Source organism: Phocoena sinus, chromosome 18, assembly GCF_008692025.1.
Source record: "Phocoena sinus isolate mPhoSin1 chromosome 18, mPhoSin1.pri, whole genome shotgun sequence".
NCBI classification, from domain to species: domain Eukaryota; kingdom Metazoa; phylum Chordata; class Mammalia; order Artiodactyla; family Phocoenidae; genus Phocoena; species Phocoena sinus.
This window is the reverse complement of record NC_045780.1, coordinates 66,973,157-66,994,907: the sequence shown is the minus strand read 5'-3', so window position 1 is coordinate 66,994,907 and position 21,751 is coordinate 66,973,157. Positions and strand designations below refer to the sequence as shown.

The 21,751-nt window shown below is 39.4% G+C and overlaps 1 protein-coding gene across 9 annotated transcripts in view; it reads right to left on the bottom strand.

The window, feature by feature from the left end:
• Window positions 1-358: 358 nt before the first annotated feature.
• The window catches only part of MBNL2 (muscleblind like splicing regulator 2), a 153,543-nt gene continuing 132,150 nt past the window's right edge, over window positions 359-21,751 (bottom strand). For 4 of the 9 annotated variants that reach the window (XM_032611221.1, XM_032611220.1, XM_032611219.1 and 1 more), the window contains one exon: window positions 359-3,137. In XM_032611221.1, the coding sequence (XP_032467112.1) occupies window positions 3,123-3,137 (15 nt within the window). In that variant the 3' untranslated portion in view covers window positions 359-3,122. Of the gene's footprint in view, window positions 3,138-9,906; window positions 10,133-11,133; window positions 11,319-21,751 lie in introns of all 9 variants that reach the window. The other 5 variants (XM_032611216.1, XM_032611217.1, XR_004346674.1 and 2 more) reach the window with 4 other exon arrangements.

The window sequence follows — 21,751 nt, the reverse complement described above, 5'->3', positions numbered from 1 at the left end:
TCAGGCTCTTACCTGAAAGCCTGTCTTATGGATTAATGGGCATTTTCTTGTCTGTTAATTAACTGACGTTTTGTTCCCCATTTGGTTACTGATCTCTTCACATCTCTTCATATTCAGGCAGAATTCTGAAGATGAGGGCTGAGTGGTGGGATTTATTTTTATTTCTAATTTCAAAGGATAATAGAAGTAGTTCCAAAATGATCCTTGTAAATTGTTTTTCTTACTGTTAAAAAGCCCAAAAATCCAAAGCCTGCTCTTCTTTGAAGCTACGAAATGTTATCTGTATGAATGTAAAAGCCATTTGTTTTGGCTAATTATCAATCTGTCTCAACAACAAAGAAAGGAGGATGACTAGAAATCCTTTTAAATGCTTCTTTTATTTCATTGGTTGTACATTGGGTGAGTGAACTGAATATTACAACCAAAACATAGAATTGATACAAATTAGACTCCTGTTTACACTGTAAGGTAATGAATGAGGGAATTCTTTAAGTGTTACAGAAAGATTTAGTAGAAATGTTACCAGTGATATGGCTCAAAGAATATTTAGGTGAAGTGCTGTTATATCCTGAAAACCAAGAGTGAAATGTAGTTCCCATACAAGTGGCGAGTTCATCTTTTAACTACAGTATTTGTTGAATTGCTATCATCATGTCTTGGATATTGGTGATTTTGTTCTGTAATTAAACAAAGCATTTAAGATTTATTCATCATAGTCAGACTTCTGAATATAAACAAACTTTTGGCAAATAATATTTATACAGAAAAATAGTTTTAGATCCTCTCAAATCCCAGAATTATTCTATAAAATTACATTATAAATAAATAAAAAGCAAAATCTGTTGTACATATATTTGTACATCTATGCATTTGCCTTGCCTCCTCCTTACTGTAAATGGCATATTTATGACTCTTTGCATATTACAATCACAATTCTGGAAAATGGATATCATAGTAAAAATACAGTCTCCTATATTCGCTTGGGGGTATAGGTGATGTTTCTGATGCTCCATTATTAAAGGGCTGAAAATAGTTGTGTGCTAAAAACTTTAAAAATCAAAATCATGAAACAAAAGAAAAAAAAGACAATGTTACAATAATTAGTCTACAAAAATATTTCAGTGATTCCCATAATTTACCTTTTAGTAATGTATACTATGTTTTCAATGAGTTTAAGTGAATTAACAAAGAAAAAAGAAAATAAGTTTGAATGTTTTAGGCAAGTTGTAGCATAACTACATTGTTATAGCTGAGAAAATTACAAATATCAATAATACATAAAGATGAAACTACCAAAGAAATACAAGTTAGATACAATACTTTCCCACAAATTAAAACAAATGCAACAATACAAGCACTATGTAAGATTACACTTAGAATGTGATTTTTTTTGATAGGGTTATCAAATCTATGATATAAGATAAATAGTCATTAGACTTTGACCGACATTAATTAAAATGGCAGATTTCTTTTTCCTCAAACAAAGATGATATGGTTGGTGCATCTAGTTTTCAGAACAGGCGGTGGTGCCAAAATTTAAAATATTTTACATTCAATCTCAAAAGTCAAAATACTTCAATCACTAATACGTTCACAAAGAAAAGGGATGTTTTAAACAATTACACATAATAGTAATTCATAACAGCTGTTTCGTTTTTTAAACAATAATTTAAAAACTATGTAGGTACTGTATAGGCTATGTGCAACATATAAAATGTGAAATATGAAATATTTGGTACGATAGTGCTTAAAATAAACTTTAAAACAAACTTTCTGAACAAAATTTAATTGTATCGCTATTACCTTGAAGATCAACCAAGTATTTAAAAAAGTAAACAACATTAAAATATGTTTCATCCATATATAGTATATATATATGTATGTGTATATATATGTACGTACTTGTATTAAAGTTTTTTATACTTTTGAGACATAAAATATGCTTTAAGGTGAAAGAATTAAAAGAACTATTTTTTTCCATGCTGTAGTCAGTTACAACCTTTTAATCCAACTTTTGAAATGCAAAACAGTAATGGATTTTTTAAAAAGTGAAACTATCTACTTTTTGTTTACATAGTAATTTAGATTAAAGTCACAGTCAAATTTTCAGTGACTAAACTCAAACTTACTTAAATTAGAATATTATACAGATCTCCTCACCTACAGCTTCCTTGTTTGTCTAGGTTTTTAGTTCAGAAGAGTTATTCTGTAACAGGCAACCGGATGGTGAGTTTGAAAGACTAATCCTTTTGATTAGACTGTTGGCATGGGCCTCTCATTCTTGTCAAGCTGGATGAAGTCTGGCAAAATCTAGGCACTTCTACAAAGTCTCTCTTATAAAACAATTTTAAAAATATACTTGTAAAATAATACCTTCAAGACTTTGTTTGGTGGGGTATGAAGATCATACCGTGCAAAGTTTCTTTTTCAATCTAGTTAATGTTATTCTAGAATCACATGATTCAATGCGGCATCTCCAGGCAAACCAAATACCACACTTTGATGTGTCCCCAGTACTTGTGCTTGAATTTCCGTTCAAATTTTAGACCTGCAGGACAGGTAACGGTTTTACTTCACTTCTCATCTTTGCTGCAGCATTCGTGTTGTCAAGAAGTGAAACAGCTTTGATCCAGTAGGTAAATGAAATGACAGTAATTGAAGTTAGAATCGAACCTGCCCTTGGAATAGGTTTTTTGTTTTTTTTTTAACTAATGCTAATTGTTTATTGCTAACTTTGAAATATTCTGAGTCAAAATGAGTAAATTGGTTGGACTTTCTGCATCAGCTATAGTTATGGAGATAAGACAATATTCCTAGGACAGAAACTATGTTTAGAAACCCTTTAAAAGTAAACTTTATCCTTTATGTCTTTAAACATCACAGCTGGTCTCAGGTAGTTAACTATCTTAGGTTGGAATATACTAAGCATACCATATTTAATACTCATATATGATATAGCAGCACTAGCTTCTTAGAGTTGTGGTCTGTCCAGAAGAACTAAATCTTTATTTAGCATGCAGTTTGTGGCAATTCTATTGAGGAGGAAACAGGATAGTATGTACAGTAACAATGTTTAGTTATTCTCAATGCAGATTCTTGGCATTCCATTCCGTTTCTGCTGATTATTTCAGAATTATCTGTTAAAGAAAAAGACAAGTGTGATTTAGACATCCTTCTTGAGGGAAGATAGCTAGTTTAAGTTTTACTCTTTGAAGATAGACATTTAAAAATAGGAATTTCCTGCAATTTCTCATAGTTTTGATGCAATTATAATTTTGCACAATCCCCACCCTTCATGCTGAAAATGTTTACACGTAAGCATTCTGCTCTGTGACCGCTGTAAAGAATGATGATTCCAATGCACACTGTTTTCTGTAAAACTGTGACTGCATATATATGGGCATGCAGTGTGTTTAGACCTTAATCTCTTCTCTTAGTTTTGGCTTCGTATCTCTTTATTATACATTCAATTCTCATTCAATTAACATTTGCTAATGTGATCAGGAAGTCTAATCAAAGAATTAGTTTGTACGTGAAAGGTTCTTTGTAAAGATTAAATATAAATATTTTAAAATGTGTAACAACTTAAGTAATACTTATCTATTAACTTGCATTTATAATTCAAAGATATGTTCCCATCAAAAGTAATTTTGTTCCCAAGATACAATAACAATTAGTTTCAAATTCAGGAACCGTTTAAATGTCCCATATTAAAGAAACAAGAAATAACATTCTAATAAAGCTGTTAAAAACAGTCTTGATAATTCCAAAAGCACAGATAAAACTAAACTATCAAATGCAAGTTTGATATAAGTTCATTTCCAACTCCATAACTTTGCAAAGGACAGGGAGTTTGCCCTGTGTGACCCAGTCAACTAAATGTCAAGCTTAAAAGCCAAGCTTTTGACACATTCTAACAAAAATATTTATTCTTTGTGCAATGCTTTGACCAAACTTTGTGCAATTAATAAACAAAATGTTTATTTATTAAATAGCCAAGAGTCTTCGTTTTCCAAATAACTGGTAAATATTCTTTATGGTCAAGGTCAGCCAATATTCCTACACACTGGGATCCAGTTCCCAATAAAAGCCTCACTTCTACAAGTATGATTTCTTATCCCATTATGTCAGAATTTATACATGTGGATATTTTTTACGTTAAGTGGGTATTTCTGCAGTTAATATAAAACAGTTTTAGTACATACACTTAATTTCTCCTCTGAAATAAATATGAGTATCCTTTATTTTATTGGAATATACAGATATGTATGGAATTGATAAAAATAGAGGAAGAATTCATGTATGTTAAATATTTATACTAAATGGAAACTCAAAACTTTGGATAACAGCAGATCACTTTTTTGTTTTTCAAAAAGTTCTAGGAATTTAAAATTAATTGGGAAAAAATATCTCATGTACTGATATACAACTAAAAATAATGAGATATAATGGTTTATATGTAAATATTATCATCATACTGTCTTTGAACAGTCATTGCAAATAGCTAACATTCAAATTCTTCAGATGGCTATATTATAGCTTCATTCTTAGATTTAGATATTTGATTATTAAATAGGAATTATTCTATTTCATCCCTTAGCTTCAATCTTGTCTGTAAGTTTTCCAAATAAGAATGTGCCCTAGGACATCAGATCATGTTTTTCTTTTGTCTTTCTTTTCACTTTAGCAGAAGCCTCTCTAAAATATTTATGGAAAACAAACTTGCAATTTCTTAAATTGATATATATAATAATATATGCTTTAGAACATATTCACATTCTTGCTTATTAACTGAAATGAAAATGCCATATAGGATGAAAATTCCCAACCACCTGGAAAGAAAAAGTATCCTACAGAGAGCCCAGCAACGGGCAAATCTGTATTATAGAAATTAGTTAACAATGCTTTGGACTTGACTTTGACAAACAGACGTGTCCGGCCACCCAGATGTAATTGAACTGTAAATCAGCCCTGAAGTTAACTAGAAGCATTAACTGGGCTCACCCAGACTGCTTTGCCCCTCTGCCTCAGCCTACACACCATCCGTTGTATGGATAAAGACGTAAATAAAAATGACCTCTGGTACTACTGAACTCTCAGCCGCACTGCTTCCTGGCATCTAGGCCAGAAAACTCTGGCCATACCCTGGTCTCTGTGTTGGGCTGTCTTGAGGACTGTATGTGTGATGTTAAAAAATGAATTACATCCCCGCCAGCTGTGAGCTTCAAGAGGTTTAAGAGATTTGATCTTAGATGGTAGGAAAGCTATGGGTGTTTTTTGGTGGTAGCATTTTTCTCAGAAATACCGTTTGATTATTAAATATTTTCCTGAGAAATATAGCTTGTTGGTACAGTCTGAATTAAGTGTACTCTGGGGTGAAATACATTTTGGAAATATAGACAGATCAGGAATGCAGATGAGGACCGGTTCCCCACTGAGAGCCTCTTGTTGCACTCCTGCCCCTTTGATCGCTGCTTCTGATGTTAGAAGGCACATGACATTACAGGTCGTAGGGCCCACGGGGAGGGGAGGACAGTTTCCAGCAGGATGGAACCTCTGGAGGGAAGAGGAGGGCCAAGTGGGCGTGTGTCAAGCGGGAAGGGTGTGGAGAAGCTGTTTTGAGGGAAAGAGGGCTCTTCTGTCTAGTTTTTGCTATGGCTTTTCTTTAGTCAGATTATATTTTTAATTCACATCAAAAAACCATAATTTAAAATAAGATGAATAGGTAATCTTGTGTTTCCCTGTTGCCTCTCTTCGGAGATTCTCTTCCACACCAATTCAATATGAACATATAAAATCGGTTCTATATATGAAAACTTCTTCAGCCTCCATTGTAATTTCAATGGCCAGGAGGATCAAAAGCTTCAGGAGGGGGCTTCCCTGGTGGCGCAGTGGTTGAGAGTCCGCCTGCCGATGCAGGGGACGCGGGTTTGAGCCCCGGTCCGGGAGGATCCCACATGCCGCGGAGCGGCTGGGCCCGTGAGCCATGGCCACTGAGCCTGCACGTCCGGAGCCTGTGCTCTGCAACGGGAGAGGCCACAACAGTGAGAGGCCCGCGTATCGCAAAAAAAAAAAAAAAAAAAAAAAGCTTCAGGAGGTACCTGAATATTTCAATACAGATACAAAATTCCTAAAAGAACAGGCTTATATGTGGTCCCAGAACATGGGCTCCAAGTCTGATATTGACAAGTCCTAATCCTGAGCTGGTCTATTTTAAAACAATGGTTAATTAAACCACAGTTCACCAAAGTGACCTCTATAGACTGGCTGTCAGTGGCATCCTTCCTGCCCTGAACTCATCAAAACTGAGGCTGATATCCAAAATTCCTTCCTCAACCTCCAGGCACTGCAGCCCATGCTTTTTTGGAAAGGTCAGTCGAAAACTCCCCTGGGGACTGCCAGCATATGTAGAGGTCAGAGAAATAGCTACTACACTAGGTCCCCTAAAAGTCCCCTCCCTGAAGCATCGTTATTGTCTCTGTTTTAATTTTAATAGATACTCCCCTGATTTTCCAGGAGGTACTAAGAAATTTTTATCAAAGCCTTAAGAGCTATGTCAGTATTGCCGGTCATATTTCACAGACATGGAGAAGGCAGCATGAACAGTGTCAGCTGGCTTGCACAGTATACCAAGTACTTGTGCAAACCAGCATGAGCTTAGAGATGTTAGCTCACTCTGCTCCCTGGCATGGGAATCCCCTCCAGGGTGTAGTGACAGTCTCCGATGGGACCAGGAGACAGTGATTCCAAAGAGCAGGTCTGCGCCTCTCAGGGTGCCAGTGGAGGTCAGTGCTTAGAACCCCTCTGGGAGCTTGGGAATCAGGGAAAGGCGAGGCCATGGGGTAGGGCCTAAAGCAAACAGAGCCTGGAGCACTGGATGAGAGGCAGCAATGACAGTGTGCAAGAACCAGGTGCATAGCAACTGCTGATGGACCTGTGGGCTGCTAGGCTCCCTGCTAGGTCATCCCTGCCTGGGTGGTCAACCACATCCTACCCTAGGCCTCCTCCAGACGGATGCTGCAAACATGTCTGCTTATGACAGCAGAAGCCCCTACCCAATCAGAGTTCCACCGCTTCAGCTTCTAAGGGGCCCTGGCAAGCTGTATCATAGGAAAGAAATCGAACGTATTGAACAAGTTGTATTTCTGTTTATCTCTCTGATAGACTCAAATAAGTATTATTTTCTATAACAGAATCATGATGAAGATGGGGATTAAATTATTAAAATAAGATTCTAGCTAACCTTTTATGGTAAATCAAAATCTTGAACTGAAAGCATTATTTTCAATTTCTTTTTCCACTAAAAGGAGAACACACAAAAATGAGAATAGCTGATGCCCACCAAATCGGTGATTCTGTTTTTAAGACAAAGACACACTTGATCTCAAAAAATGATTGCGTCCATAAATCTTCAGTGGACCCTCTAGTCTTTTTGCGGTATGCGGGCCTCTCACTGTTGTGGCCTCTCCCGTTGCGGAGCACAGGCTCCGGACGTGCAGGCTCAGCGGCCATGGCTCACGGGCCCAGCCGCTCCGCGGCATGTGGGATCCTCCCGGACCGGGGCGCGAACCCGTGTCCCCTGCATCGGCAGGCGGACTCTCAACCACTGCGCCACCAGGGAAGCCCGGACCCTCTAGTTTTAACAAGAGTGTCTGCAGGCAAAAGTATCAGTTGGCTGCAACAGAGTCTACCAAGCAATGAACATCTCCTTCAGGTGGTTGGATTTAAGAATGTAAAGATTCTGCTTAATCCACATCCGTAAATGATTCCCATATGAGCCCAGGACACAATGAGTCTCATTTGTATATACTGAAGACAAAATATGAATGGCCTCAAAGAACATTAAATGGGTTGTTTCCCCACCAAATGTGTTATGAGCAGCCATTTAATAACCCCTGCATCCCCAGTGAAATGCCTACCGTTGACTCACAGTGCAATGGCAGTCAAGCTCACTGCAAAGAGGACCGGGTTAGGCACTGCCTGAATGCTAAGCCTACTGGGGCTAGGCAGGAAATGGGCATAAGTGGGTGGATCAGCCTGGAAGTGTGGCAGATGGAAGGGCCCGTGCCTAGAAGGAATGGAGCAGCAGGTACTCACCTCCAGCCACCTGTCACCTGCAGAAGCCTGGGCTCTATAGTGCCTGACCTTTCCATCTTCCAAAAGAAGCTGGAAATTCAGCTGCTGATTCACATTACGGAAAACAACTCTGTATGGGTCAGATATATCTTTGGGCTGAATTCAGCTCTGAGCTGCTAGTTTGTGTTCTCCTTGAGCCTTACTTTCTTGAAGGAGATATCTACTAAGCCTGGATTGCTAGCTTCCTGAGCCGGGCCGTAGCCAAGGCTGAAGGCATCATCCAGGGAGGCAGCGCTGGTGATGGTGGGCGGGATCAAGAGAGCACGTCTAATGGGGAGTTCATCCTGCAACTTTCAGACATTTGGCTTTCACCCAAAGGAACAGGGTACTTGACCCACCGGCACCTTCTACCTAAGAAGAAATTACTGACCTCCCTTGACTGATTCACCAGATACGAAATATACATATTGCCTTGTCTTTTCCAAGATGATGATGGATTCAGAATGAGCCATCATGTGCCCTTACCTTTGGTGTGCACTTGAAAAAGAGCTGACCAGAGTGAGAAATGCACTCGGTTGAAAGCAAAATAGTCTGTGCAGAAGCTGAAACACTGAACTTGAAAGCGTGAATACCACGAACTCAACAGCGGAACTAACTAGCACTCAGGCAAGAGGGTTCAAAGAAGATAAATCAACATATAATTTCCTCAGTGCTTCACAGGTATCAAGTATTAATACTTTCTGAGTTTTCTACCTTGTGGCTGATCTCCAGGAAATGTACATATAAATAATTTTGGAAATTGTGAGCTTCTAGATGACTTCTAGACATGTTCGCACTTCTTATGTCAGTGTGTTCATTGCACACATTCAGAGATGTCAGATGAGTTATCCTTTAAAATGTTAGTTCAGTAGTAAATTCAGTAAGAACTCTTACTGCTTGGCTTAAATGATAGAAAAAAACATTTCAGTGAAAAGACCAACTGTTTCTAGGGATCCAAACCACGAGAAACAGTTAGAAAAGAGGGCTAATGAATGTTTCAGTTAAACATTCAATACTAACTGTCTTTGTAACGTTGAGTTTGGAGAGGTAGATATAATATACCTTATCAAATATCTGTGTGGCCTTGCTGAAATCTGAAGGAATCTCAGTGGATCTGCATACCACTAGCATAAGAGCTCAAGCAGACATTTCCAAGCAGGGCTGTTGCATTAACTGGGTCCACAGCACAACCGAATTTCGTAAGGACAGGGGCACTGTCTCATTCCTCTTTAGATCCCTAGTAAAAAGGATGGGACTAGCTATATAGGAGGCACTTCTTAATTACTGGTTGCATGGATGGCTGAATAAGTAAGAACTTACCGAGGCATAATGCCACAATGTTGGCAACTACAGAAGACCAACAGGCCTCTCACAAGCAAGAGGTTGCAGTGGAGGCAGGAAAAGAACCCCTTGGAGAGTTTACATCTCTTACCCTTTCAGAACAGCTAAGGCTTCAGGAATATCCAAGAAAAAGAAACATTCATCCCCATCCCCCCACCCCATCTTCTATATAGATAAAAGGAAAAATATTCCAGGCTGGGGGCAGAATCACTCAGAGGATGGAAACATGGCAGATAAACAAAAATGGCACCTGAAGAAAACTTCTAGACTTAGAATATTTCTTAGAAATCTCTTCTCATGGTTACAGGGCCCTGTTTCCTCAGAAGATAATTAAAGAAAGGGATGTTTCACTGTCTCCTTAAACAAAACTTATCATTAATCTAAAAATAGACAACTGGATGGAATTTCCTCAAAATATGGCCAAGCTAAGGAGGCCAGCCTGTTGCTCACCATCCCAGTATCTTTGTCTTTATTCACGGTATTCTTCTTGTTCTCTCACTCATGTCGCTCTTCGCTACTTTCCACTGGTGTTCCTCCGTCCTCCAGGCCCTGCGTTATTTAATATTCTCTGCATCTTCTCCCTAGCGCTCCACACGTCTTCTCCATGGAAGCCTCTACTGTCTGAAATTCCCTGGTTTTGTCTGAGAGGTGAAACTTGTATTTTGGTTGAAGCAAACTATACAAAAGCAGAAAGACATTTGTACATCTTTGGCTGCCAGAGAATTCTGTACTTAATTCTAGGGTAGATTACTATAGATTAGCATACTATGAATTATTAACATCGAAAGCAAATGCCTTTGGTTTCTTGGTGGACATATGTTATCAGAGTAATTCTCGTGATATGTGTTGATCAATGAACACTTTCAAGAACTTTGACTTATTTCATGACTATTCGTAAATTTTGTTTTTGAAGATTTTTTTTGATGTGGACCTTTTCTAAAGTCTTTATTGAATTTGTTACAGTATTGCTTCTGTTTTCTGTTTTTGGTTTTCTGGCCGCGAGGCCTGTGGGATCTTAGCTCCCTGACCAGGGATTGAACCCGCACCCCCTGCATTGCAAGGCGAAGTCTTAGCCGGGGGACCACCAAGGAAGTCCCAGTATTTGTAAATTTTAATTGTATAAAAAGTTCAAAGATAATTAGAGGTGCATGAAAAGACACTTTGAAAACCAGTCACATTCATTATTTGAGCGGTGCGTTTTTCCAGGGCAGGGCAGGGTCTTCTGCCGTATTTGACTTGTTTTCCAAGTGGAGTTTTATTTATACAGAAAAGGCATATACTGGGTTGTGGGAGAAAATTCTCAAGTGTGACAACCAGTTTCACTCTTGGGAAGAGCAACCTGAGGTTGGTGGGAAGGCCCACAATATTTAGCAGAACTTAAAGGTACTTCAGTGCAGATTATTGTTTTGCCTTCTGTCATTAATATAAAGTTTACACTTAAAACTCTAATTCTTCTGTTTTCAATGACATATCACTTTGCTGATGACTCACGACTGTCTAGTATTTTCCACTCTACGATATTTGAACAAAAAGACTTTTCAGATATACTTTCTAAGAATTATCATTTAAAATACTACTAACTGAGTTTTTGTATGAAAGGCAGTAACACTGGCCTCACTGAAAATTACTGACGAGGGTCCACCCTGGCGATTGATATCATCTGGATAAAATACATACATGGAACTGCTTGATTTGAGTAAGATCCCACTCCTTGCATGAGTCCAAGTCACCTGGGAAAATCCAGCCTCTTGTGAGTATTGCAGCGATGCTTTGATCACGATTCCCAGCTCCACCCCTGAGGGAACGCTGAGGCTTACTTCTGTTGCTTTCATGGTGAGACGGGAATCTACACCTCAGATCATCTAAAAATCCATACATCATTCATGGGTGACTTTTTCTCCAAAATGATATTTATGAGGAAGAAAGGAAAGGCATTTGAGAGGAGCTTTTCTATTCCACACGCTTCCCCCTGTTGCTATAGCAGTGTTGAAAAGAAAATCGCTTTCGGGAGTGTTGTGTGCTCATTCAGGAAGAGAGGGGCTATGAGACCATGTTTGCTCTGCAGGTGCCAGAGCAGGTCGAAGTAGAACAAAATGCTAGATTGGAAGGGCCACACGACAGCCAGGAAAAAAGAAATTGGCAAATCAATTATAGCATCCAAGGCAAATGCGAAAGAGGGTGGTGTGAATGCATCTGGTGGCCACCCAGGACCAGGTTCCAGCTTTTACCTTCCTATTCATCCTCTGGCATTCTTGGTTCCACGCCGTACATCCCATTCCTACTCCGCACACCTTCCCCAACAAACATTCCAATCACGCCATGAACCATAGACTGTGGTTCCTCTACCCTCAGCTGGTGGAGAAGGTGAAGGACTTTCCTATCACACACTGTCTGGGGCTTTGGGTTAAGCATATGCTTTTGGCATCTTTCTTGAATTCTAAAGATGTGGAAACATCCATGCACATGGTATTTAGCCTCTTTCATGCTGTGAGCACAATATTATCCTTGAGCAATGTCACCAGTTAAGTACACTATTATAGGCCAGCCTGGAGACCTAACCATCAAATCCACCACTGTCTCCATAGGAAAATTACTTGAGTTCCAAGCCAAGTGGCAAAGGGAATTTTGAACAAACATTTTTAAAATTAGGGACTGTATGTATATTAAGGAAGGCTAAATTCCTCTACTACATCAAGAAATAATATATAATAATTGGGCCACACTATTTAAAAATACTGTAAAATATTATAGAAAAGGTAATAAGATATTTTTCTAAAAATATTAAGTTTAGAATATGTGCAGTGAGATCCGGAGCAAACAAGGCTGTCTGGGATTAGACAGGCTGCCCACATCTGAGGCTACTTCAGGGAAGGTGACCTCTGGACATGAAGGGAGAATCTAAGAAAACATTTTTTCTACCTTTAAAAACCAGTTTATGCAGCGACTGAAAAGAAATTCCAAAAGCATTCCTTTAAACCTGTTTTTTTCAATATGGGGTTTTGCTCCCAGTAATAAATTGAAGAATCAGGCCAAGAAAAATCACAGAAGCAAGATCCTGCTGGATTCAACATTAAGTCCCCAATCCTGCTCAGCGCCCTGCTTTTGTGTCCACTGCCATTATGTTAGACTTAGGATCCTGGGCACATCTTGGCCGTAGTAAAACAGTGGAGCAGAATGTATAATTCAGTCTGCTAAGAACTGGCTTTTAAGACACCAAAGGCAGAAGAGTAACCAAATGCTGGGATTCAGTAAACAGAAGGGTAAGTTAATGTCATGCATGGGACGTGAAGTGTGCCTTTGTGTACTGTAGTCATCTTCCACAGTTCTCAAATTGATAGGATGACACTGCCATTTAAAAATTTCCAGCAAAAGTAGTTTTGTTTTGTTTTCTTCCTTTTTAGTTCTTTGCCTGGGTGTTTGTGTATGTGTGTCAGAGAGCGAGAGAAAGATGAACAAAACCACTCAATGTGTGTAAAATGATGGTGCAAAGGAAAAATCAAAGAGAGTCCTGGAGTGGAATTTCGGGAGGCTTGTTTGTGCCACCAACCAGCTTTGTGACCCTTCTGGGCCTTAGTGTCTCACTCTGCTTGTACCACATTGGCATCTCTGCAGTGTGGTGGGTAGTTAACCAGGTTGCCATCTGTCCTCCCTAATAACTCCTCAGAAAGTGCCCTAAATATCCTGGTATAATAGATGGCAAAATAGAAACCAAAGGAAGAAAGCAAGCTCCTACATTCTCTCTTACTTCTCTGTTACTAACTGTCCTCCCTCAAAGCTCAGTGCTTAGGCCCATTCTTTCAGCTTCTCTACTTTTTGAGGTGATCCTTATTATATAATAATTACTTTGACTGTAATTACTTACATGTTGGTTTATTGCCTGTCCCCTTGACAGTGTAAGAGCCACAAGAACAGGGACTGTTTTGTTCATTGCTGTATTCCCAGAATTTTGAATTTCACATGACACATAGTGGGCTCTTTATAAACATTTGTTGAGAAAAAGTATGAAGATGCATTGCACTGGGTTAACAGTGGGCTTTTGTTATGGCCTCAGAATAGACTCAGCTTCTAGCCTGCATGGTTCACTGAGGAAGAATTTGCATTTGCACTCAGTTACCTGTTTCATGAAAAGAGAACTCTTAAAGGAAAACACAGCAACAATAAATAATTTTTAATGTGAAAAGAATAATTTTATACTATGGATTAAAAAAAACAAAAACCTACGTATAATTAGGCATCTTTCTTTCCAATCCTAATTCTTTCTTCTTTGGAGAAATGTCTATTCAGATCCTTCACCCAATTAAAATATTGTGGTAAAGTAAGCAGAGCATAAAACTGACCATTTTAACCATTTTTAAGTGTACGGCTCAGTGGCATTGAGTGCACTGACACTGTTATGCACCTGTCACTGCCCTCCGTCTCCAGAACTTTTCGTCATTCCAAACTGAAACTGTGCCCATTAAACAATAACCCCTCTTCTCCTTTCTTGCCAATACTTAACGCCTCCTTCCTTCTTTCCCTCCAGTCCTTCTTTTTATCCTCCCCATTTTGGGCTTCAAAATGGAATTGTTCTGTTTGCGTACCTGAATCGTCATCGATTCCTTGGGATACTATGGAATTGAGCTCTATGGTTTTACCTACAACTGAATTAACCTCTAGTCGCTCCTTTCACAGTTGCCTCCTCCAGGCTGCCCAAAACATTCCTTCTCAAGTAGAACGAATCAAGTAGTGATGTTTGTTTAACCTGAGATTTATATGAAGGTAAGGTTCTATGAAAACAGTGGAGAAAAACAGTATCTCCCTTTTAAAATTATTGTTTAGAAAAAAAAAAAGAGTCCTGGATGAAAGGACTCCTCCTGGTAGACTCTTTTTTTACAGAAGTTTCTTGCCCGTTTACCACCCTTGGGAGGGTGAAATGGTGCCCTCATTCATCTGCTTTCTAGCTCTTGTTTACTGGACTGAAATTTGAATTTCCTTGTTGGTCTCATCAACTAACCATATTTTTAGACATTTCTGATATCGAACTTGGATTTTAAAAAAGTTTGCTTCTACTGGAACTTTCTTCTTAAATGGTTAAAACTTTGTAAACCAATAGGTAAATTCAGTAGTTAGCAGTTTTTAAGGGAACCATATAAAGAACTTCACCCCAGTCCTACATTGACCATAAGCTCCAATCTAATTCAAATATGGTGGAGACACAAGAGAACAGGATTTGGAGATCAGTGAACCTGAGTTCTAAAACTGTCCAGCCACTTCCAACCTGCTTGAATCTTAAGCACATTATTCTTTAAAATTTGCTCTCCTCTGGAAAATGGATGAGACACTTCACAGAGTTCTACTGAATATTAAATTAAGTAATGTATATAAAGTGTCTGATATGTAGTAGTGTTTTTTGATAAATGTTGCTTCCCTTCCCTTGGTCTATTTATTTGAAAATTCATAATCCTAAATAAAATTTGGTTTCAGCTTCTACTTAAATAGGCATTCAACTAATAATTTTGTGCATTTAAATATTATATGATCTGTTTGACACTCCATATGTATTGATAATAAATTTGATTTTGATGAGATTAGGATTTTCTAAGATGTCAAATGCACTTCCCTTTCTGTGTATGTATATCTTGACCTGTCACTGACAACTAAATAAATATAGGCTGAACTTCTTTATTGTTCGTGAAAGTCTTGACTGTCATTCATATTAATCATTTTCCAAACTAAAATCTTTTATTATAAAAGCATCAACATCCAGTACCATACAGTGATCAAAGTCTACTGCAATAGAAAGTTACATCCCTGGTGGTCCAGTGGTTAAGACTCCACGCTTCCACTGCAGGGGGCACGAGTTCAATCCCTGGTCCGGGAAGTTCCGCATGCCATGGGGTGTGGCCAAATAGATAAATTAATTGATTTAATTAAATAATAAATAAAAAATCAAGTTAAAAAAAAGTTACATCCCATGGGAGGCAGCATCTCCTACTCTTTAAATTTAGATCCAGTTCAAACCCAGCTTCTAGACCTAATAACTGTGTTACCATGGGTAAGTGATTCAACATCTTTTATTCTTAGTATTTCTCTTCTCTGTAATGGGAATCAAACGTTGTCCCTAATGCATAAGTAGTTGTGAGCCTTAGATAATGTAATTAACAAGTGCTTGGTGGTAGTAAGCAGGTGCTACTGTTATCCTGTGGTAATAGTTCGCCTATTTTAATTTCCTAGGCTATGCCACAAAACATGAATATGAATATTTTGACAAGGTATAGCATTTACTAATAATTCTTAGATCACTGGGCTTAGAGCAAACCACTATTTATGGATGCTTCTGCACACCCAGTCTTGTCTAATAAACACCCATACTTCAATTTTCAAACCTTCACCTCTTCTCAGATAGGTTCACATAACCAGCAGGAAAAATGAGGGGACTTAGGTTATGAGTTTATGTTAAAAAAAAAAAAAAAAAGAAAGCAATTCTTAAACACAGTTTTCCAAGGCAAAGGAATATGGTAGGGTTTTCTTCTCATTCTTCACACACACCTTAGATCTCCCTATTTTAACTTCTTTCCTTGTTCAAGGCCATCCTTAATGTTACAGGGGTCAGAGAAGACCAAAGAAAAGAAGATGAACAATAGGAATTGATTCAAGCAATTCCTTTTCTCCTGGATCTTCATAACTAAAGTGGTTCTCTGGCCCTTTCAAATATCTCGGGATAACAATGACAAGAATTGAAAGAATGAATAATGGAAGAGTTATGAGCAATATTTTGAGAAAAAGAAGGAATTGAGTTTAATATCCGTGGGTATCTTTTTGATTCCTCCAAAACCTTTCTAAATTTTAAGGAGGAAGAAAATCCATTGACTGTTCAAAAAAATGTATAGCTAGCATATTCATGTTGGATTATGGTTTGAGGGAGGGAAAGAGGACTAAGCATGGTGTTAGGAGATCAGTTTCTAATCCCTTACGTAACCTTGAATGAGTCACTTAACCATTGTAGGTCCTTTTCCTCATTGTAAAATGGAAGGTTAGGAGCTTGGGGGAGGTTGTATAGCTGGTTTTGCCACTTAATAGATGACCTTGCACAAGTTTTTCAGCTTCTCAAAGCTGCAGTCTCCGTATCTGTACATTAGGGAGAAGAATATTTCCTTACAGGGCCATTTTGGGTTTTAATGAGATATTTCGTATAAAAGCTTAGCATGATGTCTGGCACTTGGTAAGAGCTTACTCATGGAGAGACGCTTGTGTTATCTTTGTGCTGTCTGTATGCTCTGTAGTACTTTGGGGTCCCTTTAATGATTATTTAAAGCACTTTCTCAGGAAGGCAGTGTGGTGAAAGGGAAAAAACACTACCCTAGGCAGGACACAGACAATTGGGTTCTAGTCCTGGCTCTCTTATTATTTATGTGACTTGGGTAAGCCACCTTACTGATCTGGGGTCTTGTTCCAATTTATAATGTAACTTGCATCATCATTTCCCTTTTCTGTTATTGTAGAAGTATGGCATGGTTGTAGTCAGTTTGCTCTTTTGACTTATTGCCTCTCATAACTTTGATGTAGTTAATGCAGGTCTTGGGTCAGACCTGCAGTGCCTGAGGCAACAGTGACTATGGGAAAATGGGTGACGTTTTACAGCATTCAGCTTAATGATGCTGCTTCCAGAAATGCATTGTGGTAAATACCGAAAAGTGTCTGTATTTGATTATAGGAAGCTCATCGACATAAACTCTGAGATCTTTGGAAACTCCAGAGCAAGGAGAGTGACGATAATACTATAATTTGATCACTGAGAGCTAAAACAGACAGACCAAAAGTTTCAGCACATTATATGTGATGCCGAGGCATGATGGAGTCTAAGTGCTAGACTAGCTGTAGTTTTTCATAAACCAGTGTCAGAAAACACCAGGCAACAAATTTCTCCTTTATAGTACAAATAAAAGTGAAGAAGTGTCAACAGGAGCCATTCTATTTATGTAAGTCATCGGGAGATATGTCTTGTAGAAGGTTGATGTGGCGGGGAGCTGAGAGCTGGTGAATCCACAGATACTATAGAAACTGGCAAGAGCTGCTGGGAGAGTAAAGGATCAAAATGCCTCCCTGAATTTTCTTGATTTTCTTAGTTACCGTCTGTCCTCCTTCATAGCTTCAGGTTCTGAATTCATGGATTCAACCAACCATGGATAGAAAATATTTGAAAAAATAAAATTCCAGAAAGTTCCAAAAAAAAACCACTTGAATCTGTCATGCGCTGGCAACTATTCACATAGCATTTACATTGTCTTAGGTAACGTAGAGATGATTTAAAGTAGAAGAGAGGATGTGCGTAGGTTATATGCAAATGTGCCATTTTATATAAGGGACTTGGGCATCCATGGATTTTGGTATTACTCGGGGTCCTAGAACCAATGCCCCACAGATACTGAGGGACGAATGTATTCATCCTCCCCTCCCCACATTTTCCCTTTTCTCTCTATCCCAATTTTATCACTTCATCAACAAAGTAGCTTCCTTACCGGTTAACCTGCGCTCGGCCCATCCCAGCTCACACCTACCCACTCACTTCCTGTAGATGAGTGTTTGCAAGTCTCTCGTTTCGCATTTTGCTGCCCTGCCCTCAGCCTGCCTTTTGACCTCCTCAGTAACCTAACCTCTCCTCACCTGCTCAAGGAGATTTTCTAGTCCTGCCCACGTGTGTCTTCCCTTCACTCCCTCACTCACTGCGGTGTGGCCTTTAGTGCGTGTGAGCTACACTGTCCCCCACTTTAGAGCTGATGTAGTAATAGCTGCTCTGTCTGCATCTTTTGTGGGATAAAGTCCGAAACTGATTCTGAAACTCCTATCTGAGCCGCGAAGGCTACTGGGGAAGAAGGTGGGATAAGGGGGAAGCATTGAGCTCAGGGTCAGAGTTTTGAGGTCAAATGCAGGCCATTCTGCTGATTAGAGCCACGGCCACATCTGAGCCTTGATGTCTTCACATGTTAAAGAGCGAGAATAGGGCCCATCTGATAGGGTTAAAGGTGAGAACACATGTAAAGCATGATGCTGGTACATTTATAAGGCCAGTCTCCTTGCCCCTTACCCCACCCCCAGCTCTACCCCTTACATTTCACTCTGGTCAGGAACAACCTCACCAGTTCCTTATCTAATTCCTACACATCCTTCAAGACCTGCCTCTGCACTGTTATACACAGTAGTGTGTATATGTTAGTCCCAAACTCCTAATTTACTCCCCGCTCCCACTTAGGGCCAAGGCTCTGCCGTGGAGCTTACTTCCCATGCAATAATGTTTGAATCCTTGACTATTTCACTTTGTGACCTTGTCTGATTGCTTCACATCTCTTTGACTAGGCAGTAAACTCCTGGGTACCCTTAGCACCTCCCCACACTGGTGGCCTCTAGAATGTTCAGCAGACTCAGCCAGGTCTGACCTTGGAAGCCATTGACTCCTGAGATGTGGCCCAGAGAGAATGCTGGAAGAGGCTGAGAGGCCGGACCTCATGCCAGTTTGTCTTTGACTCATCATGGCGTCATATCCAGTAAGTGAAGTGACAGTCAGGCCAGCTTTGTGTCAGGAGACGGCAAGGATCTCTCCTCTCCATCCACCCACACAGCAAGGCTGTCGACTTCCCCAAACATGCAGGTAGAAGTGTGGGAAGGCAGGCAGCAGTGGCAAAACTTGGGGAGATAGATGCCTGTAAGTCAAAAATTTTCTCTGTTCATAGCAACTTTTATTAAAAACGAGACCCCATTCATCTTTCAACCCTTGGCAATGGATCCAAATTCCTGCACTGTGCCTAGTCTCTCTTCCCTTACAAATCTAGAGCTGGAAATAAACACACATATAGGATGAGCTGTATATTTATTCCTCTCAAAGAGGAAACCTACGATTAGAAAAATGAACATGATTTTATTATGGTCAACAAAAGCCAAAGTACTGCTGGGAATATTACTTTTCAATCTAAAAAGATTCCCCCAAATTCCATCAAAATGCAAAAGAGGATGGGATTTGAAGTAAAATAAGTAGGACGATCCACCAGGCAGTCAAGTTCCACATAAGGACCCTTGACATTTTCTCTTCAACTGCACAAAATTGGAACTGATATTATGTCTTTAGGAGCTGTATACAAAAGAATTCTACTCAAGTTTCTCACCATGAGGTGTAAATTATTCATGAAAGATGAAAATGTACTAGATTACAACACTTAACATAACTTAGCCTTTCCTTGGAGAATCTGCAAATACATATATTAATTAAACCTCATGGTAGCTCTGCAAAGCAGCTGCTCCTGAGGCAGGAAAATGAGAGGCCTTTTTTCTTCTTATTTTCTGCCTTCTTGAAGAGAAAAAATAATCTGCCTCTATATGGTTCTCACAGATCCAGCTCCACCTAAGACATACGGAGCGGCCCTCCCACCTCTCCTCTCCACCTTAAACATCTTTTTTTTTTTTTCACCAGACTAGCAAGACTGGATTCCAGTGCCCCAGCCACGTTGCACCATGGAATTTAGACTCAAATTGCCAAGCAGCTTTAACCAATGGTGTTAACTGAACGCAAACGCCGCCATTTTTATTGTTTTGATTTTTTTATTTGAATAGATAAACAGCAGGCTCCAGTTAATCTCCCTCTCTCTCCTCCTCTGTCCCTCCACCCCTCTTTCTCTACACACACACACACACACACACACACACACACACACACACACACACACACACTCCCTCTCTCCACAAAATATTTGATATGGCGATTCTGCCTCATTTGAGGCAACCAGATCCATTACTGAAACGGAACCTTCCTCTATAGTTAGAATATCAGCACAAAGTTAGAGAAGGCTGAACAACGTTAGTATATTATGATGCTGAGATGGTGTCTCAGCCTGAGCACTATTAACAGGCCCTGGATTTGGACAGTTGCTGTCCAGGCCCTTTCAGAGCACAACATACTTGGGGCCCAGCTGCTTTCTGTTGACTGTTCTCAGGACCCAGCAAACTGCGAGAAAGGAGTGGTTCACAGTTTGATCATCCTTGCAGGGAGGCCAGTCGCTCTACTGCATATTTCAGGGGAGGGAACTAACAGGGGTCTACTCCTCCCACGCTGGGGGTTTGCAGAACCCAGATTTTTCTTGTGAAAAAACACAGGCTCCAAACGGGTCAAGTGGTGAATAGTGGGGAATGTTTAATGCCTCCTACATTTGTCTGAATATAGTCCTAACAGATGGCTTTGAATAATAGATGTTTTAGAAAACTCTTTGAGATGAGAGATTAAGTAAAACATGACCTTACCTTTCTAGACTTCTTGGTTAGGATGGGGTGATTTACTGTAACTTTGTATATAGAAGTCCAAGAATCTATATACAAATAGCTTTGAAGTTGTGTTCATGTTTATATGTGAGAAATGAGTAAAATCTGATGCTCTTAAACTTTTCTCATCTCCCTTTAGTAATTTGTAGCAGGCCTGATAAAGCATAATATAGGTATCTGGTTGCATGTAATTATTTTGTCTGGTAAGATACCATTGAAATTGTTATTATATATATACTAATCAGGCATGTCTGGAAAATGGGGATTTTCTGACTTACCAAATATCCCAATAAATGGAGGGCTAGGAATGTATAATATGTTATTAACTAATTTTCAATAAACTCTTCCTAAGGCCAGCTTTCTGTTGAATGGATTTAGTCTTTGGAAGAGGATGCGGAAGATGTGATAAAACCTTGAGGTCATAATTAAATACCAATCAGCACTTTTTGGAGATGTAATTAGTGTTGTTAACATATTGCCAGAAATATAATTGATTTCACCAGCTTTAAAGGCACTGCGTGGGATGCTCCATTAAAATATTCCTAATACCCAGTATGTAAGAATTTGCCTTCCTAGCATGGACTCATGACCCAGAATGAATTAGATGAATAACTGCCCTCCGCGTCCACATAGCTCTAACTGTGGACACGTGGACAACACGTATTCACTCCAAATCTGAAGGGACCCTTTCTTCCAGGCAAAGGCCTGGGAGGTGTCTGAGCTTTTGTGGCTCTGATGTCTCATTCAGGTAGAGAGTGGGGAGCCTCATATTAGGCTCAAGTACCCTGGAGGCATTTGCCCAGGGAGTCCGCCCAAAGGCTATCCTTAAATTCAGGTCCTACAGAGGCAACTTCCTGTGGTTAACCTTTCATGTCAGCCCAGATCTCTTCTTCTGCTACATGACATTTATTTGGACAGGTTTTGCCATAGTATGAAACCATTTTTATGTTTCTCTTTGGCTAAACGTGCCTCTCCCTATGTAACAGGCAAAGGCCAGGCAAAGTCGGCCACT